Raw genomic sequence first — 24307 nt, forward strand, 5'->3', positions numbered from 1 at the left:
GCTAGTTCAGTCAATGGGATTGACCTCATAAATATGCAAATAAGAATTGTATCCCAGGGTTTACAAAAGTACTGTATGAAATCTTGAAACTTGAATGTCTAGGATTCATTTCCAAACTCATGATAAATTATTAATAGCATGAGACTAGATAACCCATGATTAGAATGTTTAGAATAGTCCTGGTTATCTGTTCAAAGTGCAAAAAGCCAAGAATTGCCACACTGCTAAAGATTAATTTAATAAATCAGATATAGGGTGCAATGGTGCTAAAGGTGCACCAGGTTAAAAGGAGCATTTAATTTATTCTCCTCTAAATCATATATATATATATATATATATATATATATATATACATATTTGTATTTGCATATTGTACTGTGAAGTCATAAATTATTTTGGGATCTCCTTCAAATCTTTCAGAATATTTGTTTTTGAAATATTTTGTTTTCTGTATTTTTAAAATGAACATTTTAATGACAGTATATTTATTAAACAAAAATGATTCAATCAAAATAAACAGAAATTAGTAAAGACTTTGCTGAAGTGATTTGTTTTGAACAAGAAATTAACTTAGATATTATGCAAATTTAGATATTATGCAAAACATTAATAATTAATAAATACTAGGAGTAAATACTGAGTGTTGGGTAAAGCACTTCCCTTCCCTCTTCATACATTTATAAGATTTTTAAACAAAACAAATCACTTGTATTATTTTCCCACAAAGTACATTGCACTAGTACTGTTCAATAGAAAAAAAAATTCTTCTGAACAATTTTTTTTCTGTACTATCATGCACTATGGGAGTAGTGTAAACCCCGCTGTACACTACATTTAATTTGTCCACATGTTTGAAACTCTTTTTCTTGTGTGTGTGTGTGTGTGTGCGTGCGTGCGTGCGTGCGTGCATGTGTGTATGTCTGTCTGCAGCCTCCATCGTGATTGGGAAGTGGTGGTGTGAGATGGAGCCGTGTCTGGATGGAGAGGAGTGTAAGACACTACCAGACAACTCCGGCTGGATGTGTTCCTCTGGGAATAAGATCAAGACCACGAGGGTGAGGGCTCGGAACATGCTGAACATCACTTCACAAACACACACATATACAAATATTTTTATTTATTCTTTTTTTCTGAAAAAATTATTCAGTTAAATGATTCAGTGACAAGAAATATTGTCTTATAAGACCAAGGGACACATGTAACTCTGCACCTCACTAACCTGTTTATTCCTCATGATACCATGTGGCAGTAGTGTGTGTTCAGACAACACATCTTCTTCATTTAGTCCTAATGCAGCATTATAAAGAGTTCAACTTAAGTAGAAACTAAGAAGAAACTAGATAAGTTCAGAACATCAAGACACAAGTCAGACAAAAATAAACTAAATATCACAACTCTGACCAGAAGTATGCATGACACAATATTAAAACTTGATGAGCAGATCAGTATTCCCATACGCTGATTCAGTAGAGAGGTGACAGACAGCGGATCTGTGAGAGTCATGTGACAGTGAACACAAGTAGATAGTGTTGCGGGGGTTTGGTCCCTCTTTGGCATCTGCACGTCTTTTAAACTATCCCAAGCCCTGCTTATCCGATGATGGCTGGATGATTTTCGAGATTTCCCAGGTAAGATCCTGCATACAAACCTAATGAACCAGAGAAAGCATCTCTTGAATTATTAGTGTAAAAGTATCTTTAAAGAGAATGAATCAAATAATGTGCTCACTTGTCAAGCAAGGAAAGTTTGCACAAAAATGAAAATTGTCGTTATTTACTCACACTCGTGTTGTTCCGATGCTCTTCCTTCACAACAATGACAAGACTAGAAACTTTCAAGCTCCAAAAACGTCAAAAGAAAAACATCAGAGAAGTGCTATTATCTGCTAGAGGAAATGATAATCAGACCTTATTTACTGATTATTTATAATTCAAAACTCAATATTCACTTATAATCCTGCCCTAAAGCTCACGTCTAGACCAAGTTTGCATTCATTTTTGTACAAATTCAAAAATGAAATGCCATGTTTGGTTGCTACACACACAAGAATCAGTGGCGAAGCATCTAATGCACCATTTTGGAATTTGGATTTAGGATGATGAAAGCTTTGGTAAAGATGAATAATCTAGGTTAATGCTTTCTAAACGTTCAGTCTTTACTTCACAAAAGCATTAAAAGTATTATACGGAATATTGCATACAAATCATGTCGACTACAACTTTTTTTGTTCTTATTTGGAGCCTGACAGCTCATTGTTTGGCAATAGTTGCGCAGCAATTCTTCAAAGATTTCTACTTTTTGGTTTGGGGTGACATGAAGGTGAGTAAATGATAACAGAATTGACATTTTAAGGTGAATTCTTCCTTTATCTCTAATTGAGAATGAATAGAAAAAACTGTAAAGAAACAACCAAATTTACTCATCTTTTCAAAAGTAGAAATTAGAGCACAGGTAAATGGGAAAGAAAACCCCACTCTTAATATTAAACTTCCTTTTTTTCCCCCTCATATATTTCTTCCCAGAACACCCAGCCATATTCAACTTTTTAGCTCTGAGGGCCACCGAAGCTGGCTCGCCAGAAGCTCAGCGGCGTCCTTCTCCTCATCAAGGTTGGCATTTCCATTTTTTTAAACATCTTGAGCCATATGATTAGGCTTACACATTTTAATCACTGCTCATCAACATCATTACAGTCCCAAACATAATTATTGCTGAGTCAGTGTTTGTGTTTGTGAGTGTGTTTATATGCTGCGGATGATTAAAAAGCCACAAATATATTCCTCCTCCAGTGTCTATTCTCCCGTCAGCGTAATTTATAAGTGTGCGCACACATGAACATAATGAAAAATGTGAACGCGGCAGTCTGCGCAGTAATTACCGAATAGAAACCGATGAAGTAACAGATGCACAAGCAAACCGTCTTTGTCGTGTGCAGTCACACACTCCAAAACATACTGTGCCATTGTACTAATGCAGCATAATTGCATGCATGCAAACACGCAGTCACATGCACCCAGGGACAGGCTCAAATTAATGAGCGTGCAAACACACGCACGGCGAAAAGGGCTCAAGCATGACCGTGTAGTCGGTAATAAGTGCATAATGCTGAAATCAGTATTTTGCCTCGTCATTTGCTTCTATTGTCTGCCGTTTTGTAAGCTCCAAGGCATGGTGAGGATTGGATTACCATGTTTGTTTGTGGGTTCCCCAGCGTTATCCCATTTTCTTTGAGGTGTGCAGGGTGTATTTGTGCATGCGTGTGTACGTGTGCACTTCCTGTAGCCTCCTAGCCTGGAGTGTCTGATCTGCTTCACTGGAGAGTTGGTATCTGTTTGAGTCCAGCGCTGGCTTTCTATAAACGCCTTTGACCATCTTGCTGGCTCGGTCACCTTCATCCCCCATCCCGACCCAGCACTCCCTCCCGGTCCTTTCAAGGCAATCTAAGGAAGTCTATGATCAGAACAAACATAAAGAAAGCTAAATGCTAAAACCGTCACTTGCAGTATTTTAATTTATTTTTTGCTCTGAAAACTACGGTTTAAGCACTCACGCTTACACACACAAGCTTGTTTACTCACAAACGCTGGTGTGGCGTCCATTCTCGTTTTTTCAAATTGGCATGTGAGTAAGAAAAAGCCAAAGCGTGTGCCTGACACCCTTTTTTCTCTTTTTTTCTTTATGTCTTACAGAGAGGGACCCCTCCTTGCCTGTAGCTCCAGACAAGGCAGGCCTCTTTTGAGGAAGGCACACAGTGAAAGAGGCTGAGAGACACCCTCACCCTCGCCGTGCATTTACCTACTTATACCTGTTCCTAATGGCTATATCATTCCGTTCCTTAAAATACAACCTAAATCAATGCGTAAACACGAAGACAAGGTTTACATCCTCCCCCAGTTCATGTAACTTCATCTGCCTAATTTGAGAGGAGAGTTGGACTCAACCTGTAGCTATTGTACGGCTGTGAGCCATGTTCTCCAGGCTGGATAAATCACCTCAGGACTGGCCCTTTAATCCAACGTCAGAGGCCAGAACAAAGCATCCCAATCTCATTAGTGTTTACAGGTATCCATACATACATTTGGATAGATGGTGAAGTGTACAATATGGACATATTGACAGCATCTAAAATGTATTCAGTTATGCAGAGATTTAGAAACAAATATATGATCCCTGTATATTATATTTATACTATACACATCTGTATAGTTACATTTTACAACTATAGACATTTTGAGCCCATAACGCCACAAAAAAACTGTAAAAAATAAAAAAGAATAGGCAAATAAATGTACAATGACAATAATTTTAATTACAATTTACCATACTATTATATCAATATTTTATTAGATTTATTTGTATTATTATTAAATTTTTTGGCCTTTTTGCATTTATTATGATAAGACAGAACAGAACTGACAGGAAGCAACGTGAGTGAGATCAGGATCAGGAAAGGCCTTCGAGTCGGGATTCAAACTCAGGCGCAATGGCGCTGTATGTCGGTGTGCTGCCCACGAAGCTATCGGCACCAACTTATAAGTGTTGGGTGTAACTAGTTACTAAGTAATTAGTTACTGTACTTTAATTACTTTTCCCTTAAAAAAGTAAAGTATGGGATTACTCTTATTTTTCTAACCTTAAAATGCATGCTTTTTATATACCCTTCTCACTTTAAATACTTTGGTGAGTTTATAATAATATTGGTAACACTTTAGTTTCCAATTCTCACTATTAACTTGTTGGTTATTAGCATGACTATTACTGGGGTATTGGCTGTTTATTGTTACTTAAAAATCACATATTAATGTCTTATTCTGCAAGACCTTATTCTAAATCCTTAATCCTACCCAATTCTTTAACTTAATTGTCAACAACTACTTTATTAAGTATTAATAAAATTAGGAGTATATTGAGGCAAAAGTATAGTTAGTTCATAGTAAACAGTTAGTTAATAGTGAGAATTTGAACCTAATCTAAAGTGTGACCAGAATAATTTATGTAGTTATCTATTATCTATTTGAAAGAATTAAAATAACTGTTTCATGTCTATCCTTGTATCATTCATTAACTTTGATATAGGATTTAGAAAGTAATCAGTAATAAGTAATTACATACTTTTTGGAGAGAGTAATTTGTACAGTAATCTAATTACACTGTTGATGATGTAATTAGTAACTAGTAATTAATTACTTTTTTTTTTTTAGAGTAACTTACCCAACACTGCGACTTATATCGATATAGAATAGAATGGATTACATCTATTATTATTATTATTATATAGTGTATTTGGCATTCTTTGGTGAAACTTTAAAACGAGTTGAATATGGCAGCAGAAATCGCAAAGCAGGTTGAGATAAATGCTTTAAATACAGTAAATGTGATGGCATTTGACATATTTCATAAATCTCTTCAGTTATATACAATAAAGTCAACCTATTCGTTCCATTAATTCAATATTATATTAAGTTCAGAAACATTTCATATGTCTCTAAGGTTGTTTATATGTTAAATCTAAACATTTTATATGTTGTCAATATGTTAATATTGTACATTTCAGTGTCTAAGTACATGTACAAAACTGCACATGTCCTAGAACTACACTTTAATGAGATCACATTGTGATAACGAGTGTGAGTATTCAAATCCAACCAATTTGTCCACTAAACCGGGGGGTTTTTTTCCTGCATGTTCCACAAATACTTTTACATGGAAACAGTATGTTTAGTTTTGAGAAATTGTAATGGCTTGCTGTTTCCTCTCTGTTTCCTCATATGTCTTTGAAACACATGTTCTTAACAGGAGGCTTTTTTACAAGATACCTGTACTATTTAAAGAATCCCATCTGTGTGGATTTTCAGAGCAAAAGTAATCTGTCAAGTGATGGTTTAAGATTAAATCACATGATGATTAAGTCAGTTTGTCCCAAGAGTCCTGTTGAACCCAGAGCTTTGACTGTATCTGTATCACTTTCGGCTGTCAATGTCACATTAAATTAATTCTAACACATTCATGCTGTCTGGAGTCTTGCTGTATGCTATCCTCATTTAAAAGTCACATTCAACAGCTGCATAACCTAAACCATATTACATTTTTAGCGCATGGAGACAAAACTGAGATATAATTTGAGAATTAAAATGCAAATAGTGTACAACGAATGTCTTTGGGATGTGCTTTTAACCCTGGATCCAGCCAATCAATGGAAGCTGTAGCAGACAGTAGAGGACACCTGACAAGAGATAGAGGAAATATGGCAGCATTTGCATAGATTCCAATATAACTAACCACGCTGGGAGACACAGAGCCATGCATACTAGCAGACAGCCGAAGACAAATTGCATCAGGGTCAAAATACTGCTTCTTGCGTTGTATGTGGGGGTTGGAAGTGGCACAGCATGCAAAAGCTTTTATTTGGAGAGGAAAGACTAGGAACATTCGGCTTAGGACAAAGAGCTGTCAGCTAACGTTTACATGTATATAAAACAAGCATTTAAGTCCAGCAAATCGGCTTATTTTACACAAAGAGATTTTTGCATCCTTTGTCAAAGAAGCAGCTGTTTTCCCTGTCTCATGTTAGCATTGGTGCAGTGCCACAGAAGTGCAGGATATTACTGATGTTAGCCAGGGTGCTGTGTTTGGTTGTCATTGGCTGGCTAACCTCTTTTGATTGGCATGAACTGGTCCCTTTCCAGAGGGGATCTGTTATGATGGACAGCTCCTCCTCTGCCGTGCCTTGCGCATGATGATGGGAGCACGCGGAGCGTAACTCTGCCGCATGATAGCTGTCTGTCTGTTGGGTTATAGGGTGCCCCAAGGGGTGCTTCTAATTTCTGTTCCCAGTCACTCTCTCTGTCTCTGTCTATGTCTCTCTCTCAATCTGTAGCTCACACCTGGCTGCCTTCCTTCACATCTAGACGGAGAAATGTCAGCATATGCTTTATGTGCTGAGGGCAAAGCCACAGGCTTGAGCATTTAATTAGCTTCATTGCACAACTGACTTCACAACTTTATGATAAAAACACCACCTAGCTCTGAGTGGGATGGATTGATTGATGGATGGATGATTGGATGATTTAGAAAATATTGTATGTGTAACAATCATGCCAGTAAAGTACTTCTTTAGACAGACAGAGAAATACACAGACAGACAGACAGTCAGATAGAGAAACAGAGATCTATCTATCTATCTATCTCTGACTGTCTGTCTGTCTGTCTGTCTGTCTGTCTGTCTGTCATTCTCTACCTAACTTCTCATTTATCTCTCAGATAGATAGATAGATAGACAGGCAGAGATCTATCTATCTGTCTATCTGTCTGTCTGTCGTTCTCTACCTAACTTCTCATTTATCTCTCAGATAGATAGATAGACAGATAGATGCATAGATAGACAGACAGACTGAAAGACAGATATCTATCTATCGATCTAACTATCTGTCCGTCTGTCTGTCCATCCGTCCATCTGTTGCTCTCTACCTAACTTCTCATTTATCTCTCAAATAGATAGATTGACAGACAGATCTATCTATCTATCTATCTATCTATCTATCTATCTATCTATCTATCTGTCTGTCTGTCTGTCTGTCTGTCGATCTCTGCCTAACTTCTCATTTATCTCTCAGATAGATAGATAGACAGACAGACAGACAGACACTCAGCAGTGGTGTCATAATGTATGTGGCGTGTTTGAGATTGATATTAAACATTGATTGTGTGAGGACTGTGACATGTTCGTTCAGCGACAAGCTTTTTGGAAGCACATCTAAAGACGATTTGCGCTGACATAAGATGGGCTAATCGTTAGTGACTGTGGCTGTTATCGTGCATTTCCTCCAGTCTGAGGAGGGAGAAGACAAATCATTAATAACGGTCTGAGTGAAGCACAATATAGCACTGAGAGCACGACACACTCAACAGACAGACTAAATAGGGGTCCCTGAAGTCACAAAGAGAGAGAAAACGAGGGACGGAGAAACAGAGAGGAAGAAAAGAATCTTACTTCCCTCTTGGCAATGCTACTGAGCTCTTTTCACTGTGCAGTGTAAACAGGGAACATACAGAGATGGCAGATGGGCAACTGAAAACTTTACACGTTCTGTGCCAATCGGTCCATTAACAGTATAGATATGTTACAGTAGACAAATTACAATCATCTACACACAAACAATAGCACCACAGTTCAAAGGAGCTTTCTTTGCTGGTTTGAAAATCTGAGATTCGTTCTTCACAAGTATTTCATCTTTGTTCTAAGCATGCATGTGTTTTCTCTCCCTTTTTATCTGTTTTTAGATTCATCCCCGGACCTAACAAAGAGCTCCTTCACAGGCAGTGAATGTGGATTCTTTCTGTCAGAATGGACGAAACCATTCATTCCAAGGGGTGTTTGACTGGATTACCTGTGACTGAACAATAAAGAAGGACATTTTTGGGGATAAGGACCAGATTTGCTCATTCGGTGCCAAGGAATATGACAAATAGAAATAAAGCAGGCTAATCTGTGTTTTTGATCAATGAGCCCAACACTGCGGACTCTACCGTGTCTAATTCTCTCGATTTTCTGCGTTTCTCCTCACCACCTTCCACTGGTTCTAAACTCATACAGCTTAGGGGAGCCGTTTACTGGATTTCAAATTATATTTGATATATTTGAAAACTTTATGTCCTTAGGTAAGCTAGACAATCCTGATATAAGCTGTGAATGACTGTATGAAGGATCATGACGGATAAGCACTGGTCTGTGAAAATGAGGTGGAAATCAATAGGAGATTTTTTTTTTCCATCCCGCCACCAGTTTGTCGTTCTGTGTCCGCACTGGCTTTGGTAAAAGACTAGGAGCTCATGAAGCCCTGCTATTTCCCTCCACTTCTGAGTTTACCGCTCACTGCTAGTGTCCACATGCTGTCAATTTGGAAGATTCCCCAGGTCAAAGGTCAACTCACTGTCTACAGCTACTTGGGCCAGATATCTTTTTATTTGTCGGCATGCTCAATGTATTTTGTGGGAGCTTTGTATTGAAAGTAACTGTATATATACATATAGATACATATTAAAAGACATCATATGACGATCTATCATGCCCTAAAGCTGTTCAGTGGGTTTAAATTAAGACTGTATTCTTGGTTTTGTTTCCTTGAATTACTGGATTAATCCCTAATTTAAGGCTATCTGTGGAAATACATATTCTCTTGATGTAATGGAAATCTAGCATTTTTTATTTTGCTTGATTGAGAATTTGTTCCATTGGATCCATGATGACAAAAAAAAAACAGTTGCAACACAATATTTCAGCGCAAACATCTTTAGCGCTAAAATAGCACTGAGCTGTAAGTATTCGTTGTCATTCGTTTTCAGCCCAAATAAACAAGTTTCCATACAAATTAGACTTATGATTGATATCATTATGATTGATATCATTATCATTATCATTATCGTTAATTGATATCACAATCATTATCAATGATTGATCGCAGCTTATTCACAAAACTCAACTGCTACTCTAGTGCTACTACCGCTGGCGGAAATCAGATGGAAAATTACTTTGTACATTTTCTACTGATCATAGCAACAGTAATTCAACAAGTAATGAGAAAATAATGGAGAAGAGCAGATGTGCGGAGTGGTCGACTTGGTGCTGTACAGTATGTCAAATTATGGTAGTGTATCCACTTTATCCTCCACAACCATAATGCACAGAAGCAACCAGCAAATTTGGGAATTGTGCCATGCAGATTTTCGGGTGCTTTTGTTCTATTATCTATAGTTGCGTAATTCTGAATCGGGCAGTTAAACACAACAAACAATGCAATTAATTGCCTCTGTCGGCAGGCACAACTCATTCTTAGTGAATTTCCCAAAGATATCAGTCTGTCGACCCAATAAAAGAGGCCAAAGTCACCTACTGGAACTCAGACTACCATTCATATAGGCAAGTCTAACTCCAGTTCAATCCATGATCCAGTTTGTTCTGTGCTGTTCTGAGAATAGGTAGGCTTCATTATGCTTGTGTAGGTTTCATAAATACAAGACAAAAGAAAACATTCATTTTGTTAATGATGATAACCATGATAACCAAACACTGAATCTGTGTCACTAGACAGAAACCTGAATCAGTTAGGAAAAATGAAGCCCTAATTTGGTAGGGTCAGTGCAGTAGGGAACATTTGTTGTTTTTACCATCTTAACAATTACCATACCTCCACATGAATTATGTGGGAGATGGCCATTCAGAATGCCACATTAAACATACTTTTAGTTTTCTGTGAAATCCAGTTTCAATGGTTGGCAAAAAAGTGGGCTTCATTTCTCTTTACTGGCATTAGTAGACATGCAACTACAGTAGCTTTGGTAGATAAACATGCAGCCTTATCAGAAGCAAATCAATATTAAAATGGTTTTCTATAAACTGTGTCTACCTTTATGTCTCTATCAGTAATGCTGTTCTCTGTTGATTAGCATATTTTATCCATTTAATTACACACGTTGTTGTTGACGTTTTATGTCATCTCTGGATATGGGGAACACTGATGTTTTAACCAGACTAGAAGTAGAAGAAAACAATTAATCTTTAGTTTCTCACACTGATAATCTCTTTGTGAAAGAATAGAAGGGAAAAACGATGTTGAGTCGCTTAGACATTTTAGACACAGTTTTGCAATTACTAGCCTATTTTGGTCCACTAAAATAATTATAGAAATGAAAATGTCCAAAAATGAAGCCACAGCAGAGCAGTTGCACATTTCCAGTAGTGTCCTTCCTGAATGAATCAGTGTTTTTGAATGCATCGCTTGAGTGAATCATTAACACATTTGTTGCCGCCACCTACTGGCATAAAAATGTAACCTGCAGAAAAAAAATCAGAATGACTGTCTAAAATCAAATTGAAGAATCAGAACGAACTGTCGTATAATTATGTCTTTCAAAGTTTTCCTCTCAAATAGGAAAGCTGGGCTCCACTGTTTTCTCCAGGATTTTCGCAATTGGGACTGAGAACTTGTCTTCAACAATGCAACATTACACAGAAATTCTGCAGTTTGATTTGTGTATATACACTATAAAAATACAGAAACTGAAAATCCACATTGTGGGCATTATTCAAATGCTTGCTCATGAGGTACTTTGAGATATGTGTAATCATGGTAAATATGCCCAGTCTTGTGAAGCCTTTTAAACAGGAAAACATATTCAATGTTAAAGCAAGATGTGCATCTTTGCCTACAGGGCAGTGTTTACGTTCTGTATATACAGACATAACTGGATCTTTGATTTATAATTCCCTGTGGCAGGCTGCATTTATCAGCATTGCCCATTTTGTTATTCAATTAGAATACAGATTTTCAGTTCTACACCAAGAATATTCCCATCTGACTCCCATAATAAATCTTCCTTACTGAAATTCTTCAGGTTTGCTTCCTCTCCTCAACAAGTACCATATTATTAATCATTTAATGTAAAAAAAAAACTCAGCTTTTTTGTTTCAAGTCATTTTTTCTATCAGCTAAGTCACAGAGGGCCAGAGATTGACAGCTACATCGATCTCCCAGCAGTTTTCCCAGAATGCTAAGCAGGGAATTACAAACAAAAAGATGTGTTTTCTCTTCTTCAATGAGGCGTTTCCTCATTTTGCTGTTGTTTTTCTATCTTAAAGGATACAGAGCAGCTCAGAGCCTCAGTGTGCATTTAATGCCTTACAGGAACCAAGGGAAAACAGCCACCACTGAAACAGAATGGTGAGATTATTGTGGAGGGGGAAAAAAGTATGTAAATGGGATGCAAGGGATTTTTTCGTTGTGTATTCGGGGTTTTAATGTGGATGGGTCGTAATAGGTGCTTTGGGATGGATGCTTAAGGAAGAGCTTTCAATTCTCTTTCATGCATTTGCTTTTTCTGGGTACGAATGCTGGAGTCTTGCTGTGAAGAGAGCCCTGCTTCTTTTTAGAGTGAGAACTGCCTTTGCATAAATAACCGAATGCATTTGCCGCCGCCCAGTTCTTTGTTATTTTGCTGAAAAAAACTTCAATCGAGTTCTTAGAAGAGGCTTCTGCTTCTGGGTTACCTCATATTTATTTATAACCACCCATTGTATGATTATTAGAATGAAAAGGTTATTGTACATTACGACATCACAGACCATGTTTACAATGACTGCGATAATAGATGCTATTGACAGTACTCTGAAAAGTAAACTGCCTTAATGCAAATATAGTCATATTTGGAAGAAGCATAATTGAATAAAAGGAATGATTCACCCAAAACAGAAAATTCTCACACTTGTGTCGTTCCAAACCCAAATGACTTTCTTAAGTAGATATTTCTTGTCTGTTTAGTGAACATAAGTGTTGTTTTGGACACCACTGATTTTCAATAATAATTTTTAAAGTTACGTCATGCAGGTTTGGAATGACATGAGGGTAAGTAAATGATGACAGAAAAGTTATTTGCTCCATCTGAAACCCCAAAGGCAACTTCTTCTTATTGTGACATCACAATCAGCCTAAAAAGAGGGTAAGTCTTCAACATCAAATGATTAACAAGTACAGGACTGTCAGAGACTATGATCATGATAATACATTTCCCCTCCGGTTTATTCTCTCCCTTGTGTTCCCTCAAAACAAGCTAAAGTTGAAATGCACAAGGCATGAGACAGGCCAAACTGTGAAATCCATCATTTTCTTCTTGAGTGGGTCTGTGTTATACATGACAAGTCCTGTCCCTTGTGGGACACACAGAAAATTGCAGTCGCTGTCTCACGCAAGATTTCAGCCTTCCACCATCCTATTAAGCTCAGAGTAATATTTCCACAGGTTTCAAAGAGTATCAGTGAGATGTCATCTGAGAGAACTTCAATTGTACAGCATACTACGAAGATGGTTAGATGATATAATAAGATGTATAAGATATTAGTTATATAAGATATTAAGCCAAGAAAAATAATCCTGATTTCCTATTTAATTAAGTTTATTTTTTTTACACCTTTGGCAGATTTTTTTCTTCTTGTTTTAAGCATAAACTTATCTCATTTAAAACAAGACTTTATATCTTAAGTCATTTGCTTCTCAAGTAAATGTATCTTGATTTAAGAATGTTTAGATATTTGTACTGGAAAACAAAACAAAAATACTAAATGAGAATAATTTTTGCAGTGTATAAGGTAAGATATTTCTGTCAATAGTTGCTATTATATCTTAAGTTAATTTATTAATACTATTAATCATAATAATAATAAAATATATTAAATGTCTCTTCTTTAGCTTTCTAAGGCTCACAAATGAGTCACTCTCACTATAACCAAAGTACTGTAGAGTTTCTCACTGAATTGGTCATAAATTAATCTTACTCTGAAGAACAATTCATTTTTTAAAATAGGTTGCATATTGTTTTGACAAGTTAAATAGGTTTTTTGCAAGCTTTATTGAAGTATTTTTGATCAAAAAACAAGCTTCACCAATGGTAGAGCCTTTATGGATTTCATCACAATATTCTTTTCATGTTAGTTTATAGCAAATCTTTGTTCATCCAACATTTATTCTCATCTACTCCCTACAATCTTCTTTGGATGTTCTTGATGTTTTTCTTAGAAAAAAAATTGTTGTTTCTCTGGCACTTGACAGATTTAATACACATGCAAAACTTTTTTTGTTTTTTCTCTCTCTCTCTCTTATTTATTTATTCATACAGTTGTTTTCCTGAACACTGATTTTTCATAAAGAATTAAAATGGGATATTTAATCAACATCTAGGAGCTAAATGTTACATTTGAGAATAGCCTGCAAAAAAATGTAGTTAAGAAAGTTTCGTTGTTTAAAAATGCTGCAAAAACATAGTGCTATATACAGTAGATATACAAGTAGTATATATATATATTAATATAACTGTACTGTTTTCATAAATAGAAATGAAAATGGTGGACAGTCTTCCAGGTGGACAGTCTCAGTGGAAAATTGTGATGCTGTGCATGCAGATATTTGTAGCAGGTGCCCAGCAAACAAAGGCGCCAAACCCTTCAAGTGTGTCATTTTTAATACAGACTATATGCTGAATATGAATCAGCACATTTTTGTATGTGTAAAGTGATGAACATGTCCAAAACCCTGCTCTACGCCACAATACAATCCCACTTTGCAAGACCAGAAGATCAATAAAATCCAGGTCAACACCGCACTCCTGCTGGGTCATCAGATTCACTCAAGACAGCAGGCCAAAGACTTCACTACAGCAAGTACAGAAACTCCAGGCTTCAAGCACAACTCTGTTTACTTGCTGATTCTTTTACTGGTCCTTTTTCCACCCGTTTTGTTCAGCTATTCAATTCAAAGGTAGAAAGTGCTCATGCTCTAGGCAAAGGAAATTGATTCCTATTCTATGAAGTAAAGCTTTCTCATCAAACCGTGCTGACTGGCCCATTTACAGTAAATGCTATGTTACGCTGTAACGTGTTATTATTTTATTTTTTTTCATGGATTTTTTTTGGTAACTGCAAACTAAGTGTTCTGCAGAAGTGTCATTAATGTTTAATTAGTGTTTTTGTTGTATTTGGGAGTGTGAGAAGATCAGTAACATGCTAGAGCGGCACAAGGAAAGGTTCATTCCTCTGGGGTCAATGCTGGATCAAGGATGTTCCTTTAATCATAAATAAATAGCACAGCATATTTCTAAATTTAGCTTCAGATTCACGGTGAACTGGTTTGAAGGACACTTCCAAGCTCTGGAGAAATAAATCAGGGTCAGTGGTTTGTTTTGATAGCAGCACTGGGATTTTCACTGTTCACTCTGCTCGTCTGTGTCTCTGAAGATCAGACAGACTGTCAGTCTGTGCATTAGTGCTGGGCATTTTTAAAAGACTCTTTTTGAAGTTTACCTTTATACTCCAGTAGGTGGCGACGCCTGGCGGTCTTTATGAGTGAACCATTAGCTCATTCATTAAAGTGACCCAAAAACGCTGATTCGTTTAACAATCTACTGTTCTGCAGACTAGGTAAGTTTTTGTATCTAAAATGTAAATTACTCGATATTAACTTCTGAAACTGTTGTAGCCTAAGCAATAGACCTTAGTCAGGATAGCGCCATGTTTAATTTTTTATATGAATGAAAAAAAAAAAAAAAGTTCAATAGATAGGACAGTGCATCCTATAAATACTGTCTATCCCTCATATGTACAATACAATATTGTTACCCTGGACCACAAAACCAGTGTTAAGTCGCTGGGGTATATTTGTAGCAATAGCCAAAAATACATTGTATGGGTCAAAATTATTGATTTTTATGCCAAAAATTTGGATATTAAGTAAAGATCATGTTCCATGAAGATATTTTGTAAATTTCATACTGTAAATATACTAAAACTTAATTTTTGATTAGTAATATGCATGGCTAAGAACTTCATTTGGACAACTTTAAAGGCGATTTTCTCAATATTTGGATTTTTTTGCACCCTCAGATTCCAGATTTTCAAATCGTTGTATCTCGGCCAAATATTGTCCTATCCTAACGATACATCAATTGAAAGCTAGTCAGGATAGCGCCATGTTTAATTTTTTATATGAATGAAAAAAAAAAAAGTTCAATAGATAGAGGACAGTGCATCCTATAAATACTGTCTATCCTTCATATGTACAATACAATATTGTTACCCTGGACCACAAAACCAGTGTTAAGTCGCTGGAGTATATTTGTAGCAATAGCCAAAAATACATTGTATGGGTCAAAATTATTGATTTCTCTTTTATGCCAAAAATCATTAGGATATTAAGTAAAGATCATGTTCCATGAAGATATTTTGTAAATTTCATACTGTAAATATACTAAAACTTAATTTTTGATTAGTAATATGCATGGCTAAGAACTTCATTTGGACAACTTTAAAGGCGATTTTCTCAATATTTAGATTTTTTTGCACCCTCAGATTCCAGATTTTCAAATCGTTGTATCTCGGCCAAATATTGTCCTATCCTAACAATACATCAGCTTTCATATTATGTATAAATCTCAATTTTGAAAATGTGACCCTTATGACTGGTTTTGTGATCCATGGTCACAACTTGACTTAGTAAATCATAATGGTGTCCTTTTTTCTTTCTTTTGTTTTTTACCAAATATCTTACAGCACTTTTTCTTGTGTGATAGGGCTTAATAAAAGTATGTTTATCCACATATCTATATTTTTGTTATATTTGTTCAGTAGCATCTGATATTCAGTAGCATCTACACTGTCCAGAACTGATGTCGGATACATCAATTGAAAGCTTATTTATTCAGCTTTCATATTATGTATGAATCTCAATTTTGAAAAATTGACCCTTATGACTGGTTTTGTGATCCATGGTCACAACTTGACTTAGTAAATCATAATGGTGTCTTTTTTTCTTTCTTTTGTTTTTTACCAAATATCTTACAGCACTTTTTCTTGTGTGATAGGGCTTAATAAAAGTATGTTTATCCACATATCTATATTTTTGTTATATTTGTTCAGTAGCATCTGATATTCAGTAGCATCTACACTGTCCAGAACTGATGTCGCACCTAACACATTGCCTCACCTCCACCTTGTGCGTTAAACATTAATCCAATTCATCGCTTCTAATCATCTTATGTTCTTGCCTTTACTTTCTACAAATAGTTTGCATAGCCAACTCGAAAGTGCAAGAGTCAAAGAAAGCTGTAATTATCGTGGACGACTGTGACACCTAATAAGAGATCTAATTAAGAAAATGAATAAGGTGTCAGGGCCCTTTCAGAGTTGCTTCGACAGGAAGATTAATCGCTCGCTGGGCTAATTTGATTTGTGACAACGAACAGGATGACCCGGTGAGTTGTTTTAAAAAGAGTCCATACCCAAGAGCACATGACATTAATAAAACATGAATGGATTGGTTTAGAGGAGGGAAAGACCCCTTTTTTCACTTCAAAAGCTCAATGGATCATCTTTCTAGCCGTTTAAGAAGGGAACAATTCACTGAACAGCTAAGGGGCACTGGGAAGCCTGTCTGCAAGGACTCTTATTACTGTATATAGGCTACCTCTAGGAATTACTACTAGTCTAAATATTGACCTAGCTATGTTTTGATCCTGTGGTTGGTAGTTTCTTCAACTACAGGCACTTCATAAATCCCAGGGGTTGATTTTATTCAAACTTTTTTCTTTTTATCATATGAAGGTCACACAGTCTTCTTTTTAAATGCATTTTTATATATGCATTTTATTTTTGTTACAAACTTAAAATATGAAAATAACAAAAAAAAATAATATGACATTTTAGAACTACTATATTTTAATTAGTTAAATAATCATGACCCATTTCACTACTTTTGTGTGGTTAGTTGCTAATCATGCTTGACATTAAACAATGAGATGTGGTGCTTTAATAAAATGAAGGATCAAAGTATTGTAAATATAATATTTAAAAAAAAAAAAACATTTTTGTGAGCGGAATTGTTTTATTGTGCATCACGTCCTGTCAAGCTATATGTATGTGAAACAATGCAAAAACTTTGACAATATTATTTTGTGTATTTAGGCTATATAAAATGCTATGAAATATGACGAAATGCTATGACGTTTGTTTAAAAATATTTAAAATGTTACTTACACCACATAATGCTATTAAAGAGATAATTTAACCAAAATAATAAAAATACTGTTATTACTTATTCACCCTCATGTCGTTCCAAACTTGTCTGACTTTCTTTCTGGTATTATGACAGAAGATGTTATGAATGTTGAATGTAACCAAAACCTATGTCTTCCACTGTATGGCCAAAAAACACCGAGATATTTCTCCGAATATTTCAGAATCTCAGAAGTTTGGAATGACATGAGGGTGAGTAAATGATGACAGAATCTCTTTAAACAATGCATGACATGTGATGTATTAAAAACTTTCTCGATGTCTAGAAAAATGACAGAATTCTTAGGTGATGCATAAATACAGTATTCATTGTTATTTTCATAAAATTTACATTGTTTGTGTTATAACGGGTGTGCCTCACACGCCCTGAAAAGTGAAGCTGCAGGCTCTTTGGTGGCTGGCTGCAGTACAGTTCATAAACCCCGCCCTCTCCATGTAAACGAATAGGACTTGAGTCAAAATAAAAAAAATAAATTACACTTCCAATACAATTTTCCGAAAGATGGTTTTGGTCATTTAAGGTAGTTGTTATCACGCTGATATATGTTAAATTGTTCGTTTTTGTGATAAGTTTGATTTTAGCTAGTAATGTGATGCTATAAAAATGGGGCGTGTCTTTATGGTTGATTGGGTCTGTGGGAGTTTGATACCGCGTCTCCACCTCACGACACTACTGCGCAGACTCTGGCTCCAAACAAATCTCTACTGCGCAGACTCTGGCTCCAAATGACGTAATTTAAGATGGCAGCGGCCATACTGAGATGCTTTGGCTTCACTTTTATACAGTGGAAGGAATAGGAGATGCGTCGTCCATCTTTTTTTACAGTCTATGTGTTACAAGAGTGCAAAATTACATTCTCTAAAGGTCCACATGGTCAAAAGGGAACCGAATTAAAGAAACAGACAGTTACCATCAGACAAAGCTGTTTCCAATGTACATTCTCATAATGTACTGCAATGCATTTATAAGAAATCTGAAAATGCTCTGGAGAGAAGTCTTAATGCTTTGCATGAAGGTCTGCTTAAATGCACAGGAGTCAAACTGATAAAATTATAGCTGACACTAATAACTGTGTGATTAATGTGGACTACAGAAAAGGAGACATATGTGGGTGGTTCCTTTGCTTATGTGCATATCCTCTATTCAGCATCAGTGCCTCATGTGTCCATGGATCACAGGCTTTGAAAGCAGATCATCGTTGCTGAGACTCATCAATCATAGCGGTTTCTGCCTCTGAATGAGCAACCACCCGAAAGATCACATTCAGAATATTCATCTGAGTAGCGACAGTAAACATGGCAGATTTCATACACAAGTCAGCTTACTTGAAGCCTCATCTGATTTTAATTTAAATTACACGCTGTAAAGACTGTCAGAGGTACACTACAGGCCGTTTTGATGAACAGGGCGTACAGCATCTTACTGACTCCTATACTTGTCTTTCAGCTTCTCAGCCAAACTTCAATCTAAAAGTAAAATTGATTTTCCATCCCACTCCTTTAACCATGAAAGGCAATCTGTCCTCCACCATCAGTCAGAACATACACATCCAGACATTTTCTCTGAGCAGGCAGTGCCTCCTCAAAAACATTCAGATCAGAGAATAATTGACAGTACTGCAAAAGAAAAACAAATGCTCAAACTTTGTGTAAATCATTCATTTTTGTATGAAAATACTGTTCAACAGTGACATCAATAGATAAAAGTTTAAACAGAGATTAGTGGTGTATGAAGGGAGTGACCAAAAATAGTCTAAAAATGCATTTAAATACAAACTCCAGGCTGCTGTGATTGAATGGACTAATTAAAATGAAAACAAGTTGTGTTTGTCTAAACTAGTGCGATTAATCGCGATTAATTGCATCTAAAATAAAAGTTTTTGTTTGCATAATATATGTGTGTGTTCTATTATTATGTATATATAAATACACACACATACAGTATATATCTTTTAAATATTTACATGTATTTACATGTCTATATTTATATTCATATAATTTATATATTTTTTAAATATTTAATATATAAACATAACATATTCTTCTGTAATATATACATGCATGTGTGTGTATTTATATATGCATAATAAATATACATAGCACACATACATATACAGTGGGTACGGAAAGTATTCAGACCCCCTTACATTTTTCACTCTTTGTTAAATTGCAGCCATTTGCTAAAATCATTTAAGTTAATTTTTTTTCCTCATTAATGTACACACAGCACCCCATATTGACAGAAAAACACAGAATTGTTGCCATTTTTGCAGATTTATAAAAAAGAAAAACTGAAATATCACATGGTCCTAAGTATTCAGACCCTTTGCTCAGTATTTAGTAGAAGCACCCTTTTGATCTAATACAGCCATGAGTCTTTTTGGGAAAGATGCAACAAGTTTTTCACACCTGGATTTGGGGAACCTCTGCCATTCCTCCTTGCAGATCCTCTCCAGTTCCGTCAGGTTGGATGGTAAACGTTGGTGGACAGCCATTCTTAGGTCTCTCCAGAGATGCTCAATTGGGTTTAAGTCAGGGCTCTAGCTGGGGACCAGAGAATCTTATTTCTCACCATCTTGGAGTCCTTCAGGTGTTTTTTTAGCAAACTCCATGCGGGCTTTCATGTGTATTGCACTCAGGAGCGGCTTCCGTCGGGCCCCTCTGCCATAAAGCCCCGACTGGTGGAGGGCTGCAGTGATGGTTGACTTTCTACAACTTTCTCCCATCTCCCGACTGCATCTCTGGAGCTTAGCCACAGTGATCTTTGGGTTCTTCTTTACCTCTCTCACCAAGGCTCTTCTCCCCCGATAGCTCAGTTTGGCCGGACTGCCAGCTCTAGGAAGGGTTCTGGTTGTCCCAAACGTCTTCCATTTAAGGAATGGAGGCCACTGTGCTCTTGGGAACCTTAAGTGCAGCAGAATTTTTTTTGTAACCTTGGCCAGATCTGTGCCTTGCCACAATTCTGTCTCTGAGCTCTTCAGGCAGTTCCTTTGACCTCATGATTCTCATTTGCTCTGACATGCACTGTGAGCTGTAAGGTCTTATATAGACAGGTGTGTGGCTTTCCTAATCAAGTCCAATCAGTATAATCAAACACAGCTGGACTCAAATGAAGGTGTAGAACCATCTCAAGGATGATCAGAAGAAATGGACAGCACCTGAGTTAAATATATGAGTGTCACAGCAAAGGGTCTGAATACTTAGGACCATGTGATATTTCAGTTTTTCTTTTTTAATAAATCTGCAAAAATGTCAACAATTCTGTGTTTTTCTGTCAATATGGGGTGCTGTGTGTACATTTTGAGGAAAAAAAATTAACTTAAATGATTTTAGCAAATGGCTGCAATATAACAGAGTGAAAAATTTAAGGGGGTCTGAATACTTTCCGTACCCACTGTATGTAAACAAAAACTTTTATTTTGGATGCAATTAATCGCGATTAATCGTTTGACAGCACTACTTGAAACATGCATAAACCTGATTTATATTAGGCTTAATAAACACTTATATAAATAAATAAATAAAACAAAAAAATTATATAATTAATAAAATTGAATCAAATATAAATAGATATAAATATTATAGTACTGGTTGCTTTATAATAAAATATAAAGATGGTGTTCCATATGTCTTTAACCTGGAAACCATGTAAACATTCAATTCAATTTGAATTAATATTGGACATTATTTGTGTAAATATGACACATTGTCTACATATGCTGCTTCATTTCGGACTTCCTTTTAAGTTGTGGCTGTTTATCTTTGCTCTCCAGTTATTTTGTGTCTTTCATTTTTCTTTTTCTGGGATTTTAACACCTCTCCAATCTCTTTCTACTTTAACTTTATTCACCGGTTGTCAATATGTGTTTATCTTCAAGGGTGCCAGGTATAAGTAGAATAAAACCTCTAAAATAGAAGAAAAGGTCAAACTCTGAGCCAGGTTGTTGGGGACAGTTTGAGTAGACAGCGTTAGAGTTAGGCTGAGTAAATTAATCACAGCTCACTTTACATTTTCCTTGTCTTAGTTCATCTATTGGCAAAAGTGTTTTACAACCCTGTCTGCTTCCTCATGATGAAGCTGAATAAAAGATCATGGAGGAAGGAAGGCCGTTTTGACAGGTTGAGTCATTATTCAAAGCCTTATTTAATATTAGCACCACATTCTGTTCTTGTGAAGTCTAAAGTTCAGCCTGTTACATCACACATGCACTAATGCCAACACAAGCATATGTATTGTTGGCACACATGCATGAGAAGGTAAAACGTGAATCAGCCATGTAGCATGTGCATAGGTGTGAGTTTATATGCTATGTTTGTGCGCGGAAAAGAAGACTGACATTCTGGCAAACGCAGAGAGAGAACTGTGTGTGACAAGACTGTGTGAAAAACAGCTGCGAGTGCTGCATCCTTTAGAACTGCCGGTGCTAAAAGGAAGTGCTCTCATAAATATTACACTATATTCCCTTGTATGTAGCTTTACTCTGATTTATTGAGTAAAGGAAAAGTGTTTAATTACTGACACTATCTGCAACTTCAAACAAAACATTGGCTGAACTAATGGCATGAATTTACTTCTTTGGTTTGGTGCTTCTAATGGCACAGCTTTGATGCACTTCAACTTTAAATCAGGTGAATTTTCTTAAAGGGGTCATCGGGTGCGACATGCACTTTTACAAGTTGTTTGTACTGAAATGTGTGTTGGCAGTGTGTATACACAACCACCCTATAATGATAAAAATCCACCCAGTGTTTTTCTTTTTAAATCTGGTTAAACATTTTCCCCTTTCTCAAATCGAGCTGATCTCAGATGCCTGTCTGTGTGATGTCACACAGACAGGCCCCTCCCACAATAGTTTGATTGACAGTAGCGTTTCAGCACAGACTGGACTGGCGTCTTACCTTAGACCCGCTCTGAGTGAGCTGTCATCAGTCCGCCATTGTTTCACCACCGGAGCAGATGTAGACAAGAATGACTCCTAAGCGATTGAGGTGTTCTGTTGTTGGATGTAATAATGAACATAGCAGTCGTCATTTACTCCCGACATCTGAGCCGCTGAACTCGCAGTGGATTTTGTTTGTTTCTGTGGGGAATGTTCCCCCGATCTGCCTAAATGTGTCTATGTTCGCGCGAATCATTCATGATCCAGCCTCACCTACAGAAGAGGTGAGTATAATGTTTTGTAATGAATCTTTGCAAATCGCTCCTTTCCTAATAATGTGCTAATTAGCAAGTTTCATGATGAATGTGGCTAAAGTAAATGGTCTCTCTGAGAGCGGCTCAGAAGGGAGGGGCGGGGTGAGCAGAGCTCATTAACATTTCAAGGGAAATGCGACAAAAACGGCTTGATCTGAAAAGAGCTGTTTTTGACAGGGTTCATGATGAATGTGGCTAAAGTAAATGGTCTCTCTGAGAGCGGCTCAGAAGGGAGGGGCGGGGTCAGCAGAGCTCATTAACATTTAAAGGGAAATGCTACAAAAACTGCTTGATCTCAAAAGAGCTGTTTTTGACAGGGTAAAAAATTTTTTTTACCAAACTATGTTACAGACTTTTCATTAAGACCCTAAAGAATCATATCAACTTGTGGAAAATGGGCATCATATGACCCCTTTAACTGGATGTTAAGGAATCAAAAAGGAATCAAAAAATTCACCCTATTTTGCAAATGCATGTTGTTTGACTTATTGTGAAAGATTCGTTCATGTATATTACATTTTTCTGACCAAGTTCTGACCTTGTATTGTTTAATCAGAATGCCGTAACTCAGTCTTCTGCTGAAAAAGACAGACTTGTCCCTGGTGATGTAAGACTTCTTCATTCATTCAGTCCGCTTAAATCTGCCTCACCATAATCAACTACAAGCTCGCATTCATTTTGCAATTTCCACATCTCAAAATTCAATCAACAACCAATGCATAGAACCAAGTGTCCTTCCTACATTTTTTTTCACTAAGCCATTATATTTGATTGTACATCACAATACTGAAGAAGAGATCGCTACTTCCATTTTATCAAGACTTTAAGACTTTTTTACAGCAAATAAAACCTGTTAACACCCACAGACCAAATAAATACAACATGTAATCATTTATTAATAATATGAATGTATTTATCTGTACAGTTAGTTTCAAATAAAAAAAAATCTAAACATTCATAAATAAAAAAGAAGAAAAATGGTCTGTAAAAGAAGTAAAGCTCTACAATAGTCCTCCTAAATATTTAAAAAATAAATAAACATATATAAAAACTTTAAGCTTATAAGATTTGTTAAAGTTGCAATATGGGTTTCAAATTCTAACAAGTGCAGAACAAGAGATTTATTTGCAGAATATTGGCTCATCTCTTGTGTTTAATTGTAAATCTCAGCGTTATATGTTAAAAGTTGAAATTCATGCCAACATAATCCCCGGAGGTAGATCATCCCTTTCTAGTGCTATTTCCGCTGTAACAACATGTTAAATGTACTGGCCTCTGGGTAACAGCCTAACCATGAACCACTTGGCAAGACTTTTTGAAATTACCATCAACAGTATCAGTTAAAATAGAATATAATTCACCTCAGCGGCTCTATTGTAGAGACACCAAGAATAGAATAGAATAGTTTTGCATTAGATGATGACGTGTTAATTTAGAGTATTCTGCATATTCATCTTTCAGGCTGGTTCAGATGTTTCATGTATTGCACTTCTTTCAACTTG

The 24307-nt window shown here is 36.3% G+C and overlaps 1 protein-coding gene across 4 annotated transcripts in view; it reads left to right on the top strand.

The window, feature by feature from the left end:
- LOC107600286 (protein FAM19A1-like) overlaps window positions 1–9403 on the top strand; it is a 182823-nt gene extending 173420 nt beyond the window's left edge. For 3 of the 4 annotated variants that reach the window (XR_001610746.1, XR_001610744.1, XR_001610745.1), the window contains 3 exons: window positions 931–1055; window positions 2523–2609; window positions 8281–9403. Coding sequence is in view for 1 of the 4 variants with exons in the window: in XM_016292138.1 (XP_016147624.1) it covers window positions 931–1055; window positions 8281–8298 (143 nt within the window). In the remaining 3 variants the exon portion in view is untranslated. The remainder of the gene's footprint in view (window positions 1–930; window positions 1056–2522; window positions 2610–8280) is intronic. The other variant, XM_016292138.1, reaches the window with a different exon arrangement.
- Window positions 9404–24307: the final 14904 nt, after the last annotated feature.

This window comes from Sinocyclocheilus grahami, unplaced genomic scaffold (genome assembly GCF_001515645.1).
Source record: "Sinocyclocheilus grahami isolate Dianchi unplaced genomic scaffold, SAMN03320097.WGS_v1.1 scaffold281.1, whole genome shotgun sequence".
Classification (NCBI taxonomy): Eukaryota; Metazoa; Chordata; class Actinopteri; order Cypriniformes; family Cyprinidae; genus Sinocyclocheilus; species Sinocyclocheilus grahami.